The sequence below is a fragment of the Varanus komodoensis genome, unplaced genomic scaffold (assembly GCF_004798865.1).
Source record: "Varanus komodoensis strain SLA01 unplaced genomic scaffold, ASM479886v1 scaffold27, whole genome shotgun sequence".
NCBI classification, from domain to species: domain Eukaryota; kingdom Metazoa; phylum Chordata; class Lepidosauria; order Squamata; family Varanidae; genus Varanus; species Varanus komodoensis.
Window position 1 is genome coordinate 12723387 of NW_025335701.1, and position 26829 is coordinate 12750215.

The 26829-nt window shown below is 42.4% G+C and overlaps 1 protein-coding gene across 4 annotated transcripts in view; it reads right to left on the bottom strand.

The window, feature by feature from the left end:
* The window catches only part of TMTC1 (transmembrane O-mannosyltransferase targeting cadherins 1), a 182237-nt gene that overhangs the window by 134521 nt on the left and 20887 nt on the right, over positions 1-26829 (bottom strand). For all 4 annotated transcript variants that reach the window (XM_044434084.1, XM_044434083.1, XM_044434082.1 and 1 more), the window contains 3 exons: positions 23123-23196; positions 19549-19725; positions 15081-15287 (listed from right to left, as the gene is read on the bottom strand). In XM_044434084.1, coding sequence (XP_044290019.1) covers positions 15081-15287; positions 19549-19725; positions 23123-23196 — 458 coding nt within the window. The remainder of the gene's footprint in view (positions 1-15080; positions 15288-19548; positions 19726-23122; positions 23197-26829) is intronic.

A 26829-nucleotide genomic window follows, 5' to 3' on the forward strand; every position in this document is an offset into this window, starting at 1 on the left:
TGGGTGGAAGTTAGTTACAACTAAATTCCACTGAAAACAATCAAACCCATATTAGCCATTCCTAAGGATGTGCTAATCAGCAAACCTGGAGCTTGACTAGGTTCTCTGAATTTCACCTCAAAGGTTATTCATTGCATTGAACTGTATTGGATTGCAAGCTTTGTTTTTTATTGCATTGAATTCTATTGGATCGCAAGCTTTATTTTTGTGTGCGTATTTTCCCAAATGCATGCATCAAATATGTATATTTCTGAAATGCATATATTTCCCCTATCGATTGAAGTGCACATTAATTTTTCAAATATTCCTCATATGTGCATATTTTGCATGAACATTTTATTGTTCTGTCAATCACAAGCAACACACAGATTGCAACTTCAGATTGTATTTGGGTCTCTGTTCAGTTCCACAAAGTGCAAGCTTGGTAAATTCTGGTCATAGAAAACAAATTAACTGCTTACGCATCTCTAGTATGGTAAATCCCTCTGTGGTTTCAATCACTTACAGTGCAATCCTTCCAGAGAAGTAATAGGTTCATGCCCTACTCAAATTAACAAGGCATACTCCCAGGTAAGTATGCAGAGGATCACTGTATTGGTTATGACAAACTTTAGTTGGGTTGGGCCCTTGATTTAAAATTCTCCTAACATTTATGAATGAGTTGTTTCTCCAGCAATTTTCCCTAATGCCATAACATGATACAACAGAAAAAGCACATTATTTTTTTCATTTTATTCTGGAGAACTTACATCCTCACAGGAGAGCTTCCCAAATAAACAAACAGGAATTCTCCATTCTTCCTATGTCAAGAAGCCTTGTTTGTCGAGAAATCAATCATAGAATGCGCAACTAAATTAGGGAACATCTCAACTAAAAGCTAAGCCATTTCAGCCCACTTCAAACGCCATGGTTCCAAACCAAGTATCCATGGGAGTTGTAGGACCAACGATGGAAGAAAGGGTTTTTCCAGTTGCACTACAACTTTCATGATCCCTCACTTCTAACTATACTGGCTAGGGCTGATGGGAATTGCCCAGACTTAGTGCACCTCTGAAAAAACACAATATAATTTCCAAGCTCTGGGAGGAAGCAGAGAGCCATTAGCAGCAAGCTAGTTTCAAGCTGGTTGACAATTTGGAATTTGCTCAAGTACAAGAATAAAAATTATACACCTGGCAGTGCTTATCATTATCCCTAGTAAGCAGCTTAAAAAACAGAAAAGATGACTTGGATTACATTGGTTTGTATCATGAAGTTCCAGGGAGAGAAACAAAGGAAAACAAAACATCAGAACTGCTCAGCAGCACCATGGATACAGTAATCACTTGCTTTTGGAAGGGACTGATATTTGAAAACCAGCACAAATCCCCAGTACAGAGAGCAAAGTATGGAGTTCTAGGTGCCATGTCACAGCCTGGTTACTGCAGAATGTACAGCTGAATATTTTAATTTCTATGTTCCAGTTAGCCCTCAGTTTATTCAATATTATCAATTCATCACTTTTGAAAAAAAAATTAGAAGTTACACTCACAGTCATGTTACCTCATGGATTTAATAGTGCTAAGGCTGAATAACATGAACTGTTCTTACATAAGATGCTCCGAAATGTCTTTGATGTGAAAAGGATCAGATTCAGGTAGATTGATCCAAAAAAGGGTAAGATGCCACAAAAATCCAGACAGGTAACTAACTAACAAGATTTGTAATAGGCATGAAGTAGTTTAGATTTTTTTTAAATCAAAGCTTAGAAGTGGCTACAATATTCCCAATTCAAGGGATATGAGTATTGGATTTTGGAATAACAGCAAAAGGCATGATCCTCGATGGGATCCTGCTCTAGGTCCCAACAAGTTCAAGAGTACTTACTCCCACATCAGTGGGCATCGAATTACAGAATATTTAGTATTTCATCTTCTTCAAAAGCAAAAACAGACTTAATTTGTCACGTCGGTCAAAAGACATGTGCAACCACCAACAATAAAGGGAAACATACTGGTAAAGCAAGTTACTAAACTTTTGAATAATATTAAATATATTTCACTTGTTCCCAAATCCCACATTAGCCATTTAATGTAATTGTGATCACTGGTCTTGAAATCACTGTTGAAAAGATTAGCAGCATCCTTCTGGTTTCTGCAAGGAGAATTGTTTATAGAAGATCCCACAGAAACCTCAGAGGTCATAAGCCTTCACCTTCCAACATTGTTAACATGCAAAATTATCAGAGCAGCCAGTAAGAAAAAATGGAAGTGGAATTAGAAGGGACTCAGCCCTTATCTTACTTAAAGCATGTTTGGGCAAATTCTGGCCCAAGATGATTTAGCCTACAGCTCACATGATGCCTTACTACTGGCTATGCTGACTAGGGCAAAAACATGTAGGAGGTCAGAAGTTGTCCATCCCTGGCTTGTTCCAACTGGGCATATTCCAGATATGTTATACAATTCCCATAACCCTCAGCTGCTGGGGATGGTGAGAGTTGTAGTCCAATACATCTGGGTTGTGCCTAATGGGGGGAGGCTGGCAATGAAAACACCCATCCAGTTATTTCGCTAAACCCAACTCCATGATCTGCCAAGAAAGCTAAGATGTGTCTTGAAGGGTTTTGGCCAGCTTCATATTTGCAGCCAGCTCCAATGAAGCAGTTTTCCCCCTTGTCAATGCTTTTGGAATGGACTCACACTGAGGAATATGCAAGGAAAGCAGCACGTCAGAACTGGTCATCCATGGGACTCTCCAAAAATATATCTGAACTGATCCTATGTGATGCTGCCTTTCATGAAATTCTTAAAAAGACATTAAAGGCAAGCGGATCAGAGCAAAATATGAAGAAAAGCTCTTCTTGAACATCTAATGGGACCATACCAGTGCCACACACTTTTGGAGAGGTACAATACTGGTATTCACATTTACAATATAAACCATGTGAGGGTGACCAATTCAGAAATTGCTCTAGCCTCATAGAGTCCTGACTATACAAAGGTAATTTCAGAGAGGAGTCACACTACTGCAACATCAATGAAACTGGCCACAAACATTAGTTTGGAATATTCCGCTGTCCTACAAACAGTGACAGTACATCCCAACAGAAGACAAGAACCCTTAAGATTTCTACCAGAGCAGTTTATTTATCAACTATAACCAAATAAATACTTCATGGAAGTTTAAGTAGCATATGGTACAAAGCATCCTTCCTCAGTATTAGTCCCCAACTCAGCACACTGCAGCCAAAGGTTACATTTTGGAATGTCATGGCTAGCAGCCAGTAAGACTTATCTTCCAATATTCACTCTTTAAAACTTCATTTATACTAATGGCCATCACTGATCGCATGCTTTATGAAGAATTATCACTCCAAGGTCCTAAATTTGCTACTGTTTCATATCAGTAAATGACCTTTGTAGAGGAAAGGCAACAATCCAGCATAAAATTAAACATTCTTAAACACTATTGACTTCAGTGAAAGTGAAGAATCATTTACTGCTGAAGTATCTCTTCATTATTAAGATTTTCCATCCCCTGACAATTTCATTAGCCGGATCGTTTGGGGTGCTTTTTTGGTAATACCTACTACATGCTTTGAATTGCATGCAATGGTGTTATTCATAAGTTGATAAATGTCCCAGGATTGTGATTGAAAGATGATATAAAAATTGATATAATAAATACTTCCTAATGAGTTCATTCCTAATTACTTTAGTTTATGCCTTCCCTATAGTATTGAGTCAGCTCATCCATCTATGAAATCTAAACATTATTTTATATTCCCTAATGATAGCACTTTAAAAAAAAGCAAGTATGAATATTATATTGCATTGCAATATGTATACAAAATAACCCACTGGAAACGAGATATAAGTAATAGAATGTGAGATCAGAAAATGCCTAGAAATAGAAGATTCAAAGATTCAAATGAAGGCAAAATATTGCTTTTTTAAAGATATAGTAAGTTGTATGGCTGTAGCCTTAATCATAACTTAACTGGGAATAAACTACATCAAACTCAAAGGGCAAACATCTAAGTAGACATGTATTGGACAGCACTTTATAACTGTGATTGTTCTCTATGCCAAGTGATGGAAGGGCATGCAGGAATGGGAAGTCCAAGACCGGAGAAAAATATCAAAATGCTTTGGTGCCATCATCAAGTGCTTCAATACCAAGATCATTTTAGCCACCAGCCATTTTACAAAAGTTGAAAATATTTTCCAAAGTTCAGCACCAAATGTTTTAAAATATTTAGAATGCTTTTCGAATTATTTAAGAAGTTAAGCTTAGTCAGTTAATCTTAAACATATTTACTCTGAAGCTAGCCTCAGTGTACTCAATGGAGCTTACATTCTAGTAAGAGAATGTAGGACTGTAGCTTCAACCAATATATCAATTTAAAAAGTTTCCACCATCTGCCCTTTGATCCAGGGCTGAGCAGACCCCAAATCTGAGCTGATTTATTTGTTTTTACATTTTTCCTCAAACTTTTAAATCTTATTGGCATACACTAATAGAGCAAATAGCTTGCTGGTACGGCAGGCAGATGTGATGGCCACAAGAAATGTGGTCTTCCATGAGAAGAGCCACAGGTCCATCATTATCATGGATACAAATAGCTTTTCAAGAGGGATTGGAGAACCACTGAGAGACTCCAAAATGGTTTGCAAGGCTGTACCGGTGAAGTGATGATCTGGAGACCAATTGGCAAGCTAGTGGGTGCATGAAAACAGATGACCCCTGGATAGGGGGTGGAAGTATGAGATTACTACCACATGTACCCACAGTGAGGATGGGGCAAGGCCTGCACTAAAGCATGTCTGGAGGTATCTGAGGACGTGTTCTATGGAGGTCTGAGAAGGACTGAGTCCTGCCACCCTGGCAAAAAGTGTGAAGGCTTTCCATTTAGCCAGGTAAGACTTATGGATAGATGGCCTCAAGGCAGCTTGGAGGATGCAGCAGGGAGGGACAGGTAGGTGCCCGTCACCTGCTGATCCTCCTGGCAGTCAGGTTCAGTGAAGCGTTTGAGTAGTTAAATAAAATAAAAGGAGAAAAGGAAAAAAAAATAGGAAGCAAGAGAGAGGAAAAAGTGAGGGAAGAAATGCAGAAAAGGTAAGAAGCAAAATCTACTTGCAGCAAAGTTTCCAATCTAGGTGATGTGCTTAGCTGTATGGTTTAAAAAAGACCTGAGGGACTGCGCAGGAGCCCCACCCTTCTTATCCTGGGACCTGGAGTAGGAGGGGGGCTCCTGCCCACTCTGTGACACTAAGCGATAGAAGTTTCTTCTGATCTAGGCCTTGCACTGCCACAGTGAAGCCCCTGTATGTGATGCACTGAGATCATATGAAGAACTACTACTTCTCATGATTTGGAAGTAATACTTCTCTTAATGCATCCCAAACTATCACTTGCCCTTTTTGCACCTGCATCACCTTGCTGGCTCATATTTGGCCTGTTGTCCACAAAAACTCCAAGGTCTTTTTCTTTTTCAGTTCTGTTGAGCCATGTATTCCCCATCTTGTACTGATGCACTAGGTTTCTTTTTCCTAGGTGGAGGACTTGGCATTTGTCCCTACATTCTGTTGCTGTCAACCCAGTGTTCAAGTTTATCAAGATTGCCCTATTCTTCATTCTGCCTTCTAGGGTGTTCACTATTCCACCCAGTTTTATATCATCCACAAATCTGATTACTAATGATTTAGATGAGGAAATACAAGGAAAAATAACGCTGAAGAGCACTAGGCACTCCACTAGTTAGCTTCCTCCATTTTGAGAATGTGCCATTGATGAGCACTCTTTGTGTCTGATTTAGCAGCCAATTTTGTATCCACCTAGCAGTTTTTCTATCTAGTCCACTTTTTGCTGATTTGCTTATCAGGATGTCATGGGGCACTATGTTGAAATATTTGCCTAAGTCAAGGTAGACTATGTCTACAGTGTTCCTGCTGTCCATTTGGGAGGTTACTTGGAAAATGAGATTAGTCTGACAGGATATACTTTTGATAAATTCATGTTGGCTTTTATTCATCACTGCATTTTCTTCTAGACACTCACAGACTGTTTTAATAATTTGATCCAGAATTTTTCCAGGGATTGAGGTCAGACTAACTGGTCTACAGTTCTCAAGTTCGCCTTTTTTCCCTTTTTTGAAGATGAGACAATGTTAGTCCTTCTTCAGTCATCTGGCACGTCTCCTGTTTTCCAGGATTTATCAAAGATAATAGACAGTGGTTATGAGAATTCCTCCACTAGCTCTTCTATGGCTCTGGGATATGCCATCCAGATATTCTGGACTGGCTGTCAATCTTGGGCAGCCATCTGTCACTTTCAGCTTGTACTTCTTTGTTGTAGATTTTCTTGTGAAAAAAGAGTGAGATGAAGTAGGAATAGAACACCTCCACCTTTTCCTTTTCATTTGTTTTAACTTTGCCATCAATTTTCAGTTACTGGACACCTTTCTCTTTCATATGCCTTTTGTTTTGAACGTACGTACTTAAAGAAGGCTTTGCTGTTGTTCTCAGCATCCCTTGCTGGTTTCACTTCATTTCCTGCTTTAGCCTTCCTGACACCGTCCCTCCAATTCCTTGCTATTTGTTAACTTCTCCCTTTGTGGCCTGGCCCTGCTTCCACTTCCTGTACGTGTTCTTTATTTCTTTCAGGCTGACACTTACTTTTTGTGGAGCCACCTGGGCTTCCTCTGTTGTCTTCTACACTTTTTTCTTGTTGGATTTGTTTGTAGTAGTGCTTGGAGATTTTTTTCCCCAAGATTTCCCACTCCTCGTTCTCTTAAGAGTGAATTGCTATGGCACTTCACTTATCATTTTTCTGTGTTTGAAGTTGACTTTTATGAAATCCAGTGTTCATGTTTGGCTGCAGTTAACCTTTGTCTCTTTTATAATTGAGAATTCAAGTATTGCATGGTCACTTTCCCCCAGGGCTGCCATGGCTGCTATTTTGTTCACTAGGTCAATCCCTGTTTATTAGGATTAAATCAAAGAAAGCTGTTCCATTTGTTCCTTCCTCTACATGCTGTTGGAGAAAGTTGTTGGCAATACATGTCAGAAAACTCTTGGTGGGCCCATGTTTGGCAGAAATTGTCTCCCAGCATATCGGGGAAACTGAAGTCCCCCATGATGACTATGTCATTCTTCTTGGAAACACTGGCATGTTGCTTTTCAAATGTTGAATCCTTGTCCTCATTTTGACTGGGTGGTCAGTGAGAGATGCCAAAAACTATGATTTTCTTCTTATTTTTTGCTCCCTTTAAATTAAGCCAGATGCTTTCAATGGGGTACTAAGTTGTTGTTCTTGTATTTTTGTGCAGCTACGAGTCTCTTATGTATAGTGAGACTCCACCTCCCTTTCTGTCCTTTCTATTTTTCTTGAACAGATTGTATCCATCAATTGTAGAATTCCAGCCATGTGAGTCATCCTACCAAGCTTCGGTTATTCCTATAAGGTCATAATTGTTCTTGTGTACTATGAGCACAAGTTTATGTTGTTCCCCATACTCCAGGCACTGGTATATAGACATCAAGGTTCATTCTTGTTGTGCCTTGGTTTTCTTCCCATGACTTTTTGGGAGACTGATGTTAGGCTCTGCTTGAGCCTTTTTTCTTTGTTGGAATATGTAAGTCTTCGTCAGGTGATGGCATGTGTGCTGCATGTTTCTCTCCTCTGTACGTTTTGGTTTAAAGCCTCTTGATGAACTTTTTCATGTAGTGGCCTAACACATGCTTCCCATTCTCTGTGAAGTGCAGCCCATCCTTTGCCAACATTTCCATCTTCCAGGAACCTTAGCTTGTGGTCTCAGAATCCAAATTTCTCTTTCTGGCACACCATCATAGCTAGTCATTCCCTTGAAGGATTCTTTCCCTACAAGTTCCTCTTCCACATATTGGTAGGATTAGGGAGGATACTATGGGCCCCAGTGTTTTTTATTTTCTTCCCTAGAGCTTTTAGTCTGATGTTATTTCATCAAAGGTTCTCCTGGAAGTGTCATTAGTTCCCACGTGGATGAGAAGGAAGGACTGTTTGTCAGTGAGTTGTATGCGATGTGTGAAATTATTGGTTACATCATTGCTCTTGGCTCCAGGAAGGCAGCATACTTGACAATTCTCTGGGTCGTTGCAACATACATATTTTTCCATCTCGCACAATAGGGAATCTCCCACAACTATCACTCTTCTCTGTTTGTTCTTGCAAACTTTAGTATCTTTTTCCCTACTTGAGTGACTTTTTGTTTCTTTTTTTCAGGATTACTCAGTGTGTCATGTAGTTCTTTCACAGCGGGTTTCTCACTTGTCTCTTCTGCAAGTAATTTAAAGCAATTCAAGAGTACCACTGCTTTCACTAGAGTAGAGTAGTGTATTCTAGTTCTTCTGTGCCTGTCACCCTGTTCCAAGAAGTTTCCTCATTCTCCCTTCCCTCAGGGTGCTCTTCCTCTGCCTCAGCTTGTGGAGGCACTTCTTGCCTCTGGACTACACATAGCTGTTGCAGCTCCATCAACTTTTCATCTTCTTCCATTACCTTGAGGGTGGACACACCTGTTCCAGTGCTCTCGCCTTTTCTTCTAACAGGGCTACTAGCTTGCACTTGTGGGACATGTAGGCCATGTTGTCCTCAGGTAACAGCTGCTGTAGGTCCCCACTGCTGTGGAGTCTTCTTGGTCCATTGCTCATGCTACCTTTGTGATTCTGTCTCGGGGGGTGCTTTCTCCTGTTTTCACTAAAGGCTAAGAACACAGTCCCACTAATAAATAGGAGTGTGCTACAAGAAGGAAAGCAAGTGGGGGGGGGGGTGCTAAGGGAACAGAAAGGAGGAAAAAAATAGGAACCTCCCCCTTGACCTCCCTTGCTGAACTTCGCCACCAAACCAATTGAACAACTAATATTTCTGTTGACACATGAGAGTCTGGCCACATTTTTTTAATACCCTGAAGAGGTTCCTAGACCAATCTTTTACACTAACCAAGATTAATCTATGTGTACGCAGGACAGGAGCTGGACTCTGTTCTTGTGCCCTGGGGAGGCATCTTGCTCTCTACAAGTTATGAGCAGCAATATTTGACAGAGGAAACAGCAAATCTTGAACCTTTAATTACAAGAAAGCTCCCAGCTGGGTAGCTTCTTCTAGCCTGCTCAGTTTTCTTTCCAGCTCTCCCTTCCCTTCCCTTCCCTCTCCCCACTCTGTTTTGCTGGTGCTGCTGCGATTCCACGAGGAAATGCCAGGACATCGTATAAGTGTGTGTTGGCCCCAAGACAAAAACTCCAGTGTAAACAATCTGGTCCTGCTGACCTCAGAAACACACATCGCATCCATCAAGCACAGCTGAATTGCAAATGCACTGAATCACAATAAAATAGAGACATCTGTCTTATAGCCCTCCAACATTTAACTTCCTGCCCAGAGCTCATAAAAAAATAAACCCACTCCTCATAGATCTGCATGGTCTATTACGCAGTCTACCAGTTATGTAAAATGCACAGTAACCACTCCCTGCTACAAACCTGCCTTTTGTAACAAGGAAAGAAACTATTATTAAGAAAAGCAAGAGTTTGCAAGAGAAATTTCCTGTTCCTTGAAGGGGGAAAGGTCTCTTGTCCAAACAAAATAAAATGTAGGAAATGCTGAAACACTTTGTTCCTGAGCCTAAAAACCCATTAACAAAGAGATTGCCATCAAAATATATTTTAGAACAGAAACACAGCATACCATCTTGTTTGAGACCAAGAGTTCCCACTCAGAGAACTTACAGTGCAATCCTATATTTGGATTTGGAAATAATTTGGTTTATTTGGAAATTATTCTTATCAAGTTCAGTGGGGGCTTATTCCCAGATATGTGAATATAGGACTGCAGACTCCTTGAATTAGTCACGTGTGTTTAAAACTACAACCTCACTTAACTGAAAGTCCAACTGAACTCAGTGCAGCTTGATTCTTAGTCAAAACATGGAATTACAGTTAGTCAGGTTACATTTCCATACAATACATATGGGTAAATATTGTGTAGGGGGGTTGTCAACTGGGCTCACAGTGGTGTACTTAAATTACAATTCAGAAATTAAAATAATCAAATCATAATCAATAATTTCAGAACTGCAAGTAATTACAGAAAACTCAAATAAGCAAAAAAGCACTAAAAAGTTGTGTGACACCTTAAAGACTGACAAATTTATTTGCAGTATTAATTTTCATGGAACTTCCATGGAATTTACTCATCTGGTCCATCTGGTCAAGTGGACTGTACTTTATGAATGCTTACACCACAACAAATCTAAGCCTTTAAGGACACAGTCCTATTGAAAGAGCTTTTGATAGTCATAACCATCTTATGTTGTTATGACTTACCATCATCCACCCTGCATCTTCACTGTTCCTGTTGCTCCGAATTTTAGCTCGCTGGCCACTGTCAGCATCTTGCTGAAGTGACTGAAAGGGACAGAAAGCAGGCAGGAGGGCACACCTTGCCTCCCAATGGACCCCCTCTCCTTTTCTCCCCAACCCCCTTTACCTACTGTCTTGAGGACAGTTTCCCAACCTCCGCGAGGCAGTTGGTTCAGTTATTTCTCCACCATTTTCAAGGCAGGGAAGGGGAGTTGGAGCACAGACTCCCAACTCCAAGGTCAGAACCCCATTCCTAATCTTGGATATGGGAATCAAAATACCTCAGGGCCCCAAACAAAGATCAGTGCCACAAGACCCTTGCTGTCTTTGTGGTTACAGACCACCAATCTATGGGTACCTTGGAAAAGACAAGGAGAAAATAGATAAAACTATTTAAGGAATATAAAGTTTAAAAGCTTGCTGCAAAAGTCAGTCCTCATTCAGTGTATTTGTTTATTCAAACTGTAGGGCTACAATTTACACAGAATGGGAGAGAGAAAGCGTGAGAGCAAGCGATAGACAGAATCAGAGAACTGGCAAAGCAGGATGCAGATGAATCTCCAGGTGCCAAGCTCCACATCCTGAACACCTCAGCAAAGAAGTCCCTTTTACAGACCTCCACCAACAGTACTTCAAAAGATGATGTGATGCACACAAGGTCACTTTAGCCAAGTGACAACTTAACATTGGGGAGGGTTGGTTCACTGGATAGCATGGTCCTAAGCTACTTAGGAAAGCTCAAAGTAATGCCAACATTTATATTTTGTCTGTAAAAACAGTTTGGAAGCAAGTACACTTGACATTTATATTACATATATGCATGCTGTTTCGGGCAGTATATCTGTGTGCACTTGTACAGGAGAAAGAAGTGTGTGTATGCGGGTACCTGTGTGCACAAACCTTGCAACACAAAAAAAGCAAGAGGAAATTATTTGCTTCATGCTAAAACACTGATGAGGAGATCACGTCTGTTCGCTGTGCCATGCAGAACTTCACTACAAAATGATAATTGGAGGGTTGTAAAAGAAGAGATGTGTAAAGTCACAAAACGGTAGTTAAAATACCCAGCTCTCCCCTTTAATTCTCATTAGGAAACCATGCTTCCATACAACATTTAAGCAGTTCTCCATAAAGCTGTCAGACCTCTCAAGTGCGGTGAATAATTTTTCCTTTATTTTTGTAAAGTGGAACATTTCAAAAAGGTGCTTAAATCAAGACAAAACCCTGCATAAAACTACTGGATAGCAACACCAGCAAGCAACCTAATCATGCATTCCAGCCTCTACCAGGCTAGTATGCTTAATGTGTTGGACCACAGCTCCCATCAACCCCAGCCAGTTCAGCAATTTTTCTTCAGTGGTCCCCTTCAAGGCTGTCCTCTGTTGAGTTAGACACCACGTCCACGAACAGGTGCTAAGACGACTGTTGCATCATGACAAAATTTGTTCCAGAGTTCTAAGGCTCTTTCATGGGCCCTGACTTAGATCATTAGAGACCTCTGATCTAACCAGAGGTATTTATTCTGCAATATTTATAGCTATGACGTCCTACGGGTGTGAATCCATTCTAAAAATAAACAGGAGAAGGCTGTCACCCCTGTGCCTTCCTTGCAAACATCCTGGAAGCAACTGGAAACAGAACAATTGTTGAGACAGGCTTTGACCTGAAACAGCAACTCAGTGCCAGTGTAAGCCACACAGCACCCTTCTGCAACTGTTGTGGACCCAACGCTCCCGAAGGACCGACTGTAGACACCTGCCTTGAATAGCTTTCTTTTAAAATCCCCAATGGAGAATGCTGATTGGTTGTTGGTACCAAAATGTTGGTACCATTTTGATTTCCCACAATGCCCTTGATATCTCTTGACAGCATTCTGGGAAATTAAAATGGAAGCCACCTGGGGGCAATAGGAAGAATGCTGCTATTGAGCTCCCAAGGAGAAGACACTGGTAAGGGGTGGGACACCAGAGAGCACCATGCTGAGGACTCCCACCAGCCTGAAGCCAATAGATGAGCACATCAGAATGTGATCACTATGAAGAATCAGTGCTTGAACTTGCTCCCTCTTGTTCTCTTCATATGCCTTTCTCCTGCATCCTGCCTATCAGATTATAAGCTTGAAGAAAGGACCTGTGTTGTCTTTTAAACCTTTGCTCAGCTCCTAGAAAACGTCAGGCACTCTGTAAATAAAACACTACTTGTTATAAATCACTGTCAGGCCTCCCAGGAGCAAGTCAACTTTTAGAAGCCACTACTCTGTTGTAGGACTGACTGAGTGGTCAACTTGTTGGCAAAAGAAAATATATCCATAATCAATAACTTGAACTGTTGCACAGTACTGAAGATGAACAACTTCATTTTAATTTTCAGTTCTGCCTGATCATTGCAACATCACCTCTGAAGATGAAGATATCTGCTCAGGGTTTCCTCTTACTGCCAAGAGAACAAATTGTGGTGAGGGACAGAATTATCCTCAGGCTAGCAGGCTGAACATTCCGGTAAGGGAGGAGAACGTCTGTGGCAACCATGCCCTGCATGAGGCCCTCCCACCAGCTCCAGCCAGCACGCATGGCCAGAAATGCTGGGAGTTTCAGCCCAGAACATGTGGAAAGGGCCAGGTTGGGGAAGGCTGCTATGAAGAAACGACCCACTGTGACATCGATACAGTTAACATGGGGGAGGGCACACTTTCTATATGCACATTTTGTTTTCCATGGGAACCTTGAAATCAACCGATCAAAGGCCACATGATTAGAATTAAAGAATTCTGAGCCCAGAACTTTAGCAGGCAAACTGCATAATGCTCACAGGCCACACACACAAAAATCTACTTCTGGTTATCCCAAGCTTACTTTATTTCGGAGGTATGAATTAGGACAGGCAGGAGGGTCATTTTGTTGGTGCTACTGAGTCAAAAACCAAATGGGAGTCAAAAACCATTGCCAATGTACTACAAAGCACCCAGAGATCTTCCAGCAGATCCAATCTAGCAAATGTACCTTCAGCCTATCCTAAAGGTAAACCAGGACTATACAGTATCCTTACTAATATACTTCTGTAGAGTTATCTGCTCATTGTAGCCATATTCTGACCCACTATGTACTAGCAGAACAAATCCTTAGGGAAAGTAATCCTGCTGTTTTTTTAATTGATGCTTAGCCAGAATCTACCAACATAGCCCTGCCCCAAAACTGTATTGTAATAGTCACTATCCTAATCAAGATCACTGAACTAAAACGTAACATCAGGAAGCAAGCATATCCAATTAGCAGCACCATGTCCTATTAAGGGGGGATTAAAGAGGGATAATGACTAATAAGATTTATTTACAACTCAATTACCAGTTGATGGGAAAGAAACGGGATAAGAAATCAATATAATGGAATCCTCTGCAGAAGGACATCATGCTGCATCCATAACATCAAGACAAAAAGGGTGGCACAGAACGCGCAATTCCTGTTACCATCTGAAGGCAAGGCATTCTCGCCCTCACCTCTGCTCACTGTGGGGCACACCCCCAAAAGGTCACCATCCACTGATCATCTTCAACAAGAAACAACTCAAACCAATGAAACCGTGCCAGCGTATCTTCCATTAAAAATTAGTATTTAGGGAGACTATACCTTTAAACATATGCGTTTATACTTAGAAGTGCATTTTCATAGAGGGTTTTGAGAAACATATGCACTTTTTTATAAATGAAGAAAAGTAATAAGTGACATGGGCCTGATATAAAACTCATCTGTCCACACCTGCAGATAATTCACTAATTTCACTGCAGCTCACATAAACTCCGCCACAGCAGGATGTAGTTTGCAAGGTATAAGAAATTTAGTCAGTTCCTTTTCATCAGAATTTACCCAATTTGCACCCTCCAAACTAAACATAAACTCAATTTGAGATTGAAGTCATTTTTGAGCTTGTAACGTGACTTGTGGACCAAAGTAGTGCATAAAACAACACACACATATTCACAAATACACACAATATGCTTTGTTCAATGAGAGGATGATGCAAACATTTCAAAGCAGTGCACAACTGATGCATAGATTTGGAAAAATGCATACAGAAATATGAACAGATTTTCCTGAAAAACCCCAAAACCAAAAATTTCAATCTTGTGTGAGTCAGAAGAAGCTTCAACATGAAACGTAGAATACTTTGGGGGTTTATAGCACTTACATACTTGGGTTTTCATTATGAAACCCATTCCCGCATAGTACCTTTCTTGTAATACAGTGACACATTGAAACACACACACAAAAGTATGCATGTGCATGCACATACACGCACACACACACACAAGTCTAGATCTCTGGGAAAGGGGCAGGCATAGAATGCAGCTTGGCAATAAAACACTCAATTAGTACATGGAATGTGCCAGATTCCCTTCCTGGCATCTCCAGTCAGGAAGATCAGGGGATTGCAGGCAACAGGAGTGACCTGCCTGGGATCCTGTGAGCATAGACCAGAAGTGGGCAACTTGTGGCCCTCCAGATGTTTCGATCAACAACTGCTATCAGCCCTACCCAATGCTGGTGGCCCACGCTGTCCATGCCACCCACCTCCCTCCATTGCTCTACAGAGCACAGTGAGATCGGAGAAAGGGTGCACAGCTACCGATCTGTGTGCCGTTCCTGCGTATCACTGTATGCAGACCTCAGACCCAAAATGCTCAAAGTGACTATGGCATGCTTAGGGTACCTTAGCACAGCCCAGGCAGCTTTGCTCAAGACAGAAGGGCTGCTGCGTTGCTGTTCTTCAGGGGACGCAGGGTGATACGAGTTCCAGGTCCCCTTGTGAGCAACACGGTGCTTCCCATTCTCCCTGCTGGATGAAGAAAGTTGCAACGAAGGATGGAGGGAAGCTGCAGGCTGCCGAGCCATCCTCTGATGCACCCCGCCATTTCTCCTAAATAAGAGAAAAATCAAAATCTTAATATCAGAAGATGGATTTCCATTCTTACTTATTCACACTGAGAAGTTGTTTCCTGGTTATTTAGCACCATCAGCACGAGAAGCAACGCAAACATGATGCCGCACAAAAAAGCGCTTCCCATGTTGCTGGGGAAAGAGCAGGCCTGCATGACACTGTAGGAATATCAATCAGAAAAAGGCTCCAAGGAGACACTTGTAAAGGCTATGCTACTGTTCAAGTACATTATTGCTTGTTTTGACAATTGCAGAGTGCTCTGAAACATCAGCTGGCGGAGAACGCTACTGCCAGGATGCTATTTGTGGATCCATTATTTAGAGCAAGGGTGAAGGGCCAATGAACTGAAACTCAATCCAGACAAGACGGAGGTCCTGTTGGTGGGTGAATCGAGCTCCTGGGGAGGTGGCCTGGACCTTGCCCTGGATGGGGTAGCACTCCCTCTAAAGGACAGGGTCCGCAGCTTGGGAGTGCTCCTCGATGCGGAGCTATCCTTGGAAGCTCAAGTGACTGCGGTGGCGAGGAGCGCTTTCCTTCAGCTTCGGCTGATCCATCAGCTGCGTCCCTACCTGGAGAACAACTGCCTGGCAACAGTGACACATGCATTGGTCACTTCCCGATTAGACTTCTGTAATGCTCTCTACGTGGGGCTGCCCTTGAAGACAGTCCAGATACTTCAATTGGTGCAAAATAGAGCTGCCAGGCTGCTGACAGGGACTGAGCGTTGTTCTCATATAACCCCAGTCCTCTACCAGCTTCACTGGCTTCCCATCGAAGTCCAGGCTCAATTCAAGGTGCTGGTTATTACCTATAAAGCCCTTAATGGCTTGGGACCTGGTTACCTGAAGGAACGCCTTCTTCCATATTTGCCCTCCCACCCCTTGAGATCGGCAGCAGAGGCTCTCCTCCGGGAACCCTCCGTGAAAGATATTAGGAGGCAAAGTACCCAGAGGAGGGCTTTCTCTCTGGTGGCACCCCCTCTATGGAATGCGCTCCCCAGAGAGGTCTGCCTGGCGCTGTCATTATTTGTTTTTCAGCACCAGGTTAAGACTTTTTATTCCAGCGATATTTTAATAAGTTTTAATATTGTCTTTTCTATGTTTTTAACTGCAGCCAGTGTGGGTTGGGAATTTATTTATGTTGTATTTTATGCTGTAAGCTGTCCTGAGGCTTTTTGCGACAGGACGACATGTTAATTTTTTAAATAAATAAATTTGGTCCCCTAGGAATCCCCAGGACTCCCCCTTTCCCAAAACAGCCAATATTTTGGTGATTCCCCATCTTGTACACAGTTTTTCCTGATTCCTAAAAGGATGGAGTGCCTTTCCTGAGGCTTGGTTAGTGGCAGTAAGAGCTTTAAGCTAAAACAGTGGTGTTTTGGCCCCATCCGAGAGCATCTTCAAAATGGAATGCAGCTCTTGGGCAGAAGATGGGTGTGCACCTTTGATTTAATAATTCAGGCTACTTTGATCCACAGCATCTGCTTTCAGACTCCAAGGGTTGCACGTAATACTGGCCAGGAAGCTCAGTGGAAAACCACTGTATGAAGCTCGCTAGGAGACTGAATGAGGGGTACAGGTTGTAGAGAATGCAGTGGGAAGGCACCCTGGAGAGAATGCCAGTTGTGTACCCTGGTTTAAACTAGGCACATTTGGGACTGACCACAGTTCTGAGCTTGCACAACGTGGAAGCCTATGGTTAATCAAACGAGGGAATGGAAGCTTATGAACTATTCCTCCCAGCTGCACCTCTTACCTTAGGTTTCACACCTCAGGGAGAGAAAAAGTTTTACAGAATGTTGTGGACATGATTAGTCGTTTGTTAATTGCTGTAAGGATGGGCTATCGGGCATAAATGGAAAAAAAGAAAGACCTACTATAATGGATCGTAGGTGTAGGCTTAAGATCCGGGCATATTAAAAATGGCACATATTATCAGAGTTAGGGAAAGAAAGTGGGGAAGGAAGAATTTTATTTAAAAGGAGGGTAGCATTTATTTTCTCAGGTAACAGAAAATGGGCATCTATTTACATACTAGAAAATATGATTCTTTTAAAAATGATTTTTATTAATGTGTTATACATATATAACCATGTGAATATATTCATATATTATGATTCATTGTAGATTTCACCTTGACGTCTCCTCTAATAGCCTGATTGCGGTAGATTTATTTGTTTGTTTATTAAAAGCTTCTGTATGCCGTCCTATTATACAAGATCTCAGGACAGATGCTGTGCCTTTATCGGCCCTCTGCGTATGTTATTAGTGTATGTTATTTGTACGGAGAGCCCCATTTCAAGAACTCCCTCCCTCTCACAAAGAAGCTGTCTAGTGATAAAATACAGAGCTCTGCAAACCATAACATTCATGTTCAATAACAATTTAGTATGGGCCTAAAGACGCACCACACCTGGGCCACTCCGCCTGATTTCTGGAAGCACTACCACATCCAGATGTGGCAGCTATGCAGTGTTTTTGAAATCGTAAAACATGAACAGCAAGCATCTGTCAGTGTGGGGAAACCTAACTAGCGGAGAAGCTAAGGAGAAGGGGGTTGTATAAACAATCCAAGATATGCATGCATTAGATTAGCTTTCCCCAGTCTGGTGCCTCTAGTTGTTTTGGACTAGAACTCCCACTGGGCATGCTAACTGAGAATGATGGGAGTTGCAATCCAGTGCATCGGAAGGACACTAGGAAGAGAAGACTGCATCTGGAGAGGATGATTCCGTCCAAATGGAAGCACTGAGAGTATTAAAGACCGTGTTTTTAATTGCATCCATTACTGAAGAGTTCACAGTGGCATACTGAGGCTCGCACTGGCCCTGTCACTGTCACAACAATTCAGTGGGGAAACCTGGGCAGAAACAGAGTGACTGACGCATCATCACCCAGAAAGCTTCAGGACTGAATGATTATCTGAACTCAGGTCTCCTTAGTCTTAGTAGTTCAGGGATGCAAAACTTCAGGCCCCAGCACTAATTTAACTAATCCAACCTTCTGGGCAGCATTCAAACATTACATCCTCTTCCTTCCCCCACCAATCATGTGGCTATTTCCTGGCTTTTGTGTAGTTTCCCTCCCATTCTAAAAGACTGAAATGCCTTCCCTAAAGCTTCATTACTGACCATGAGCATATTAAGCTAAAATAGTAGGTATTCTTGCTATTTGGACCCATCTCTTCTGCCTTCGGCCCAACAACCAATGGAATGTAGCCCTCCAGAGTTTCTCCAAAATGGAATCTATCCCTCTGGCTGAAAAATTCTGCATCCCTGCCCCAAAGATTCATTAAAAGTAACTTTTTCATTATATGTGCTTTCCAAAAAGATTTATAGGCACATATACATGTGAAAAGCATATTGCGAATGAAAATCATAAATAACTATTATGTTCCACTTTTCTATAACTGCACTCAGAGTAGCTTACAATATATATAAAATGCAAATACAACACACAGCTATGGCTACATCTCCTTCCCACTTTTTGCCTGCAGATGCGTTGGATGGGAAGTCTCATTATTCCCAGCCAGCATGGCCAAGATGCGTTTGAAAGCTCCAGCACATTCCAACAAAATCTCTTGTCTGAGAAAGGCTAGGTGTGTGAGTGTTTGTTTAGGATATTTCTAGGCCATCCATCACTTTCATCTCTGGACAGCTTACAATAAGGTGTTTGCAGTTCTTAGTGCATGAGATCCGATGCTCAAAGGAGAGCACAGAACAGAGTCCCTTTTTTTAAACAGCATGCACATGTTCACTTGTGGTAAGCAGGAACTGTTTCTCAGCCACCACTGTGGTCATCGGATGACGTGCTCCTGGTGGTTCTACATGGACCTACAGTCCAACTGGAGAACAGTCCTCCACGCCATAGTCCTCTTTCTGTGGAACCTCCTGCCTCTGGAGGTCAGGCAGGGACCAACACTGTATTACATGTGCTGAACACACCTTTATTCCAAGAAACCTTCTTTAATTCTGTTCTGAAAAACATTCAATAGAGCGTTTTATTATTTTTACCTTTATTGCTCACTGTTTCAGAATCTGCAAGTACAATAAAAAAACCCAGCTAAGGGAAGTCGGGCAAATTGGAAAGCCTGGTTATTACCGCATCCAATCAAAACATCACAAATAACCTACACTGGTATACACGAGCAAGTGGGCTCTTGGGAGCAGGAACTGCTGTGAACTTACATGCCAGGCATATTGAAATCAAACTGATGAAATATTTAAGTTGCATTTACTTACAATCTGCGTCTATTTTGTGAAAGCAGGAAGCCATCATACACAAGGCAGACACCAAACACGGTGATTCCCGTTTCCTTTACCAGCATTGCACAGGTCCCAAGAAATAAACTAAGCAGCAAAAAGGGAAGAGAGGCAGTGGGAGGGAAATGTTCCCCAACATAAAGCTGATCCACACTCCTGCAAGGCAGAATGAAAACATGGTAACTCACTTTACAAGAAACATACTCATTTTCTTCCATTCCCTTAAGGGACAGCCCCCCCCCCCCCCCCCCCCCCCGGCCGGGTTAACAAACCAAGTTAAATAAACAGGGCATTATAGGGCAAATGAGTTATTGGGGAAGCAAGAACAGAAGAGGCAGCAAGTTGAAAGATCAAGCTTCAGGAAGGGAAGAATTATCATTAATCCCAAGTCATCAGAGCAGATGGCTTCATACAGAGTTATACAGAAGAACATATGCAAAGCATTTTCCCCAGAGAAGCTGATTATTAAAAGTAGGTATCAGGGAAAACCGCTGAGTCAGACTGGGAAAGACAAGGACTAAGGTGTGATCTATGGGCACATGTTGCAGGAGTCTGGTTGTGGCGCTGCATGAGGAAAGCAGGGAGAACCAATGGCTACCCAGGAGCAGTGAGTTTTGAGCAGGAATTTGAAGAGGGAGGGAGAGATGGCACTACAGCTAAGCTGAAAGATCACCTCAGTGCTACTCTGGAGAAAAACAGAGAGAAATGGGTGACAGAAAACCACCCTCCTCCTCATTTGGCTTCTTCTCTGGCCAGTCACAAATACCGCAGCATAATGCAGGAAGAAAAACAGGGCCAGCGGGTGTCCTCAGTAGGCTTGACCCAAGATAAATTGCTGTCTTAGATGAGGCAGCAAATGGCACCCCTCTCACGCAAGTCAAGACGCAGAACACGCAGAACACCCAAACCCAGCCTAGTTATTTTGGCACATGAGGCAGAAAAGCACCTTTCCCTGTACCTGGCAGTACAAATACAACAACAACCAATCGTGTTAACTAACCAAGTGGATACAAGGAACTAAAACAAAAGCAGCTCATGGAGAGAAGAGCTCAACTAGAGAAAAGGGAAGCACTTTTGACCAGTTTGCCAGCATCTACTTCTTCCTTCGGTTTGGAACCAAAGAAAGCTGAGCAGGCCAGGTGGCCAAAGGTAAGTCTTTAGTCCAGGGCTGGCATGAAGAGGAATTCTTCATACACATTCACGACACATAAAGCCCAGGTATTCCTCAGGAAGGACCATATCTCAGTAGCAGAGCGTGCTGACAGTTCCAAGCTTGACTCACAGCCTCTCCACTTTAAAAGGATCATGGAGCAGGTGCGCAGAAAAGCCCCTGCCCAAGAGTTATAGCAGCCCACCTGCTAGGCTGGTGCCCTCCAGATCTTTTACATACAACTTGCCGCATTCCTGACAGTCAGCCTTGCTGGCAGGGGCCGATAGGAGGCCAAGTATAAAAAATCTTCAGGGTACTAGGTTGGGGAAGGCTGACCTTAAGAGCTACTGCTCATCAGAACTTGGCCCTGATAGAAAACAGCTTCCGGTGTTCTGATATAAACCTTACTGCTGCTTCCAATATTCCATGAATTGGTTTTCACTGTAAAAGGAACAGCAGATATTACAAGGGGTTCATTATAAGGTGCAAGGGTATTTCCCTTGTCGGAGAGTCCTGACTAATGCTGGCTTTCAATTTGTATGGGAAATCCAGGCTATCACTGTAGTCACCCTGTGGAAGCATTTCCTGTATGATGTAACATGTAAACCAGCTATCACTAATTATACCACTGGCATTTCCTGGAGCGAAAGCTAACAAAAGATTTGCACCAGCTTTCCTCCATTTAAAGAAACTTCTGTGGCTGGTTTAGAAAGGCCTCTGTATCCATGCAAAAAGCTGAAGCTAGTCAGGATTAACATTTAAAAATGATTAATACAAAAGTAGTGAGAACTGCAACAAAATGCTACAGTATAGAACAGTCCCATTCAGGATTCCAACCAAACAGCTACGCTTTGACACTCTGATACCCTAACCGCTCCAGCGTTCTATTCTGCACACAGAGAAAGCCCATCAGTAGCTGGCCATCTATACAAATTGAGCAAGACCAGTCCTCATTAAACAGCTTTGGGATTTTCCCACCCCCTGCTAATATCTTCCTTTTCTATGTAGACTGCACACTTTTTGATTTCTATGTACTGACATGCATTTCTGAACTTCTGAAATAGAGGGAGTGATGAGGTGTAAAATAAGTGCCATTTTTAGAAGAAAGGCAGGATATAAATGTAATTAATGAACACGGTTCTTTACAATATAATTGGATGGGGAGGCTAAAAATAAAGATTTATTCTTCACTTGTATAGCTTGACAAAGCATTTATTCCAAACAAGTTTCCCTGGATTAGAAAATACTCATATGCCAGACACATCATACAAGAAATTTCAAAACTTTATATATGAACAAATGGTTATGTGCTAAATGACTGCACAGAAACAGTTCCAGGGTATAGACAAAATTGGCAAAGGTCATTTACTGCCTGCGTTCACTTAAACAGAAAGTTCTGTATACATATGCGGCTTCTCTCTCCATGGGCAAGGGTGGGGGCATTCTGCCTCGCCTGAGTCCCTGCTTGTTTCTCCATGTATACCTATTGTCTCAACTCCAGAGGCAGTTTCACGGAGTCTCAGGTTGGTACCATCCAAGCGGGTGTACCTTGCAAACAGGTACTAGATTTCCCCTCTGCCAACACATCTAAGGAAACCCTGACAACCTTTTTTGGTTTGTTTACTTGGCTTTAAAGGAAAAGCTGGGGGTGGCAATATGGAGCAGAGGGTTAACTCTGTCCTCACCAGCCACTCCTCTACTCCATGATATTCTGCCACAATTGTCCTCCCATCACCATTCATGAGGCTCCAGACATGCATTTATCCTTGCAAAAATAAATTTGCTACCTGGCAGTACAGGGGAAGGGAGGAATCAGCTGGAGACATTGATTTGGAACAGAGAAGCTGTGGTTAGAAAGGATTAACAGTCTTCCCTACTGTTCCTTCAACTTGGTGCTTTTTCTTTTCCCCTGTTTGCTTCTTTTGAACTACCAAGTTATAGACTTTAAAGTCTAGTCACAAAACAGGAACACAGGAGTCTGCCCTATACTTTGTTTGACCCCGAAGCTGTTCAGCCCAGTCTTGTTGGCACTGACACTCAGGCAGGATTCTTTCTTGGACTGACCTAGAGATGCCAGGAATTGAAACTGGGACCATCTAGACCCCAAGTATGTATTCTACTGCAGTGTAGGCTCCTCTGCCACAGCCTATAACTGGCACACAGCGCAGCTGACACCATTCACACATGCAGTTGCAGTGATCAGTTGTGCTGTGATGTAACTTAGCTACTCCACCCCATCCATTGCAGAGAAAGAGAGACACACACGCGCAGAAGGGAAATGGGAATGTAAGAGAACAAGCAGAGTTTGCCGCATAATATGAGTCCCACAGGTCACCATTTCTTATTTATTAGTCCCCCTTGAAAACTACAAGTATCATAACCATAAGACAAAAAGAGACATACCTATTATAAGAGAGAAAAGCCAAAAGAAATAGTAGACAGGCCAACACGTCTGCTCTGCCTACTATACCCGTTACCTAAGAAGGGATAAAAAAGAAAAAAAGTCAAAGTTGAAATTAAATCATGAAGCTGTATTTCAGGGCATATCATGCAATCCTGTACGCATCCACTCGGAAGCAAAAGCCACCAGGTTCAATCAGTCTTGCTCTCAGTCAAGTAGGTCTACTAGAGGGTTGTTTTTCCTGACCCTCATCAAATCCTGCCTTTGGCCAGAGACATCTAGGGAGCAATCCTGCGCATGTTTAGCTGGGACACTGCTTGGAATTGTTCAGGCAGAAAAAGTCATCTTACAGGAATAGACTGCACTCCTAATGATAATGATCTTTCACGGGGATGAAAATGAACAGAATTGTTATATGCCGCATATAGCAGTGCTTTGGTTATTAGGTGGTACAGAAATTAAATACATACATACATGAGACTGTATTAAAAAATACATTGATTTAAAGGGATTCTGCAAATTACACAGAGGGGGGTGGAGAGAGGGGGATGGAGGGAGAGAATGAATTAGGAAACATCTAGTGGAGGTGATGGGTGGTTCCAGTCTCAGGATCCTACATCAGCTCAAAGCCCTGCTGTGCCCCTGCCAACAGGGATACCGGCCTGTCTCTCTAACTGCCTGTGAGAGCCTGTCTAATTTGCTCCAGCAGTGAAAGCAGCCGAGACACCACTGGATTCAGCAGACACACGGCTGCTCCTCCAATGCTTGCCCACTGGCCTAATCCCTTTGCCCCTCTCCTGAACCCAGAGCCCTGACCTCGAGAGGGAGTCGCAACAGAGCTTCCTGCTGCAGCTGGGAGAGAGATCTGCAGTCAGCTCTCCCTTCCTGAAGTCGTAGCTCAGTCTCCAGCCCTGGAGAGAAAGACCCACTGCATCTTACGGAACCACAGGTGCAGTCTGGGGGTCACAGGACTGGCCTTTTGTTCATCAGAGGGACTGTAGGAAAGGCCTTGGCTAAAACCGTCACCAAATCAGCTTTTTCTCTCACATGAGGGTAACTACTCAGGGGGAGGCTTTGGAGGGGCTAGAATGGGAAATGGCATACAGAGACCCTTCACTGCAGGTTTGCCAGGCACAATTAACTCCTCTAGAAATGGCTTTTCCTCACATAAAAGGGGAGCAGCAGGCTATTGCCGCATCCTGCCAGCAAGAGAGGAGCAGGATATCTGGTGTGTCAAGGCCCCAGTGTCAGGGGTGGATAGGTCCAGTATCAGGTGTACTTCTATTATTTATTTTATTTCTTATGCCTTTAAACCATCTAAGAATGAAAGTTCTGTGGGCAATCTACAAGTACATGGCCAACTTAAAATACAAAATCCAATAAAACAACTATGGCACCTAAAACTCTACATCAAGAAATAAAGAATACCACCAATATAATAAAAATAAAGCAATGTGAAGATCTGAGAGCAGATTTTAAATCACCTGGAAAGATCTCCACAAAGCAACCCCTGCCCAACGCAACAGGTGCCAAGTGAGACTCCCCAGTGAAGGCATTCTACAAATAGGCCACTACCACCAAAAAGTCCCTCTCTGTTGCAGTTACACTCCCCTCTCCGACTCCCAGAACAGGCCACGCCACAGAATAGCCAAGGTAGTTTCTGTTATTTTTGTCCAATAGCTCCTGGTTCACTTCAGCACCTTGCCTAGATGTTGGCAAGCAGGTTTTCCATCCTTGCTTGGATCCTATGGGCCCAGGTTATATTTTTCAGGAGTACCTTAGGCAAAGTGGATAGGATACCCCGATACAGGATATAGCTTGGGCATGAGGTTAAGTTCCAAGTTAAGGGCTAAGGAGAAAAAAAATGAACTAGAGATGAAGAGAACTTGAGGGGTAGTTTTCAGGGTGACAAACAACACCCTGTAGATAAGTTCATAACTCTGAAAGCCTCCTCTTTAAAAACAACACATTAATAAAGGGAAATGTCTTAAGACAGTGATGGGGAATGTGTAATCCTGCAGACACTGCAATTTATGCCAGCTAGGAATGATGGGAGCTGTAGTCCAACAATCATCTGGAGGCCACACATTGCCGACCCGTCTTAAGGGAAGCCCTTCCTTACAACTTAACACAGTGATTCCTGACTGGTAAACTTCACTAACAAAAAGACAGAAAAATCCTAGTTTATGAATAATTTTCATCACCTTCAAAGAATGCACTAAGTTTTCCCAGACTCTAAAGCTGGCAAGTTTCTAAACAATTTATTCATGTTGTGTCAACATTTATCTCCTCCTAAATATGAGGATTTTTAAAAATCCTTTAAAATGTGGCCTCTAATAAAGCATCTTCATAATTTGGTATTTGCTTTGCATGCTGTTAATTCTTACTTTAAAAATTATTAAAACATTCCTGTAATTTCCACCCAAATTATTCCCACCCTTTCCAATGTTAATGATTCCTTACCACTACCACGCTGCATTATTTAAAGATCAGTTGATTAAGGGTCTGAAACAGCCTGGGAGAGATTCAGAAAGCTCAAGCCTCCTTTGTTATTAAAAAAAAAAAAAACCCTGAAAGAATCTCAACAAAAAAAAGCCATTGCACTCTCAGAGCACTTAAGCATTCCACACTCACCAACTCTGTTCACAAAGGATTACTTTAGAGGGGAAAGCCAAAAGATCAAATTGTCATTTGCAATGTTTCTTAAATAATGCTGGTCCTTGGAGATTTCACTTTTAAATTACAAGTATATTTCCTAATCATCTTCAAAGTGACCTGTGTTTCCTGAGAAGCTGGGGATGGAAAGTTTCAGAAGACCCCAAGAAAGATGTTAATCTCCTGTCTCCATTTTGCTCTGGGTTCTGTCTCAGAGTCACATGGAATGACAGAAGAGTTGGACAGAATCCTATATGCTAATATTGAACTCCTTCTGCAGCCAGAGCAGTAGCACCCGCACATTTGAAGGAGACATCAGGAAGTTTTGGAAAGGGCAAATATTGCAGGAATGGATCCTTCCAGGGGAGCGGGGGACAATAAGGATGGAACACACTCACTGAACATGCACTTCTCATTGAAGGAAGGTGAGAGAAAAATAGAAAACTAGGAGGGAGGGGAGGGGAATGCAAGAGTACAGAGAGAAGGATTCTGGACATGTCCAAGGATCTCGACGCCCGGCTCCCTAGCTACAGTGGCTAACATGAATGGCATTCAAAAGAAAGATCTGGACAGCCGCCGGAATAGACTGAGCATCCTCCAAGAAGGTATACTTGTCTGGCCAGCTGGATGGGGCACACCATGCTACAACTGCTTGTTTAGGTCTCTACTGGATTATTATTGTTGTTACAGTGCATGCATATCCCACCCTCCCTCCTCTTGTAAGGAGCCCAGGGCAGCTTACCTAGCTCCATTTGATCTTCACAATAACAACAACCCTGTAAGGTAGGTTGGGCTGAGAGTTTGTGACTGGCCCAAAGTCACCCAGTGAGTTTCAAAGCCATGTGGTGACTAGAGCCAAGAACTCCTGGGTCCCCAGGCCAAAGTTCTAACCCACCACACCAGCTCTGGATATTTTCCCATCCTGGCTCCTTTGTAATATAGTGCAGGAAAAATATTAAAGGGGAAGAACATGCTAACAATAAATAAGTGAATGGCCAGGAGAATTTGTAAATATAAGTACAGAGGAAGAGATGGATAACTTCTTGAAAGACAC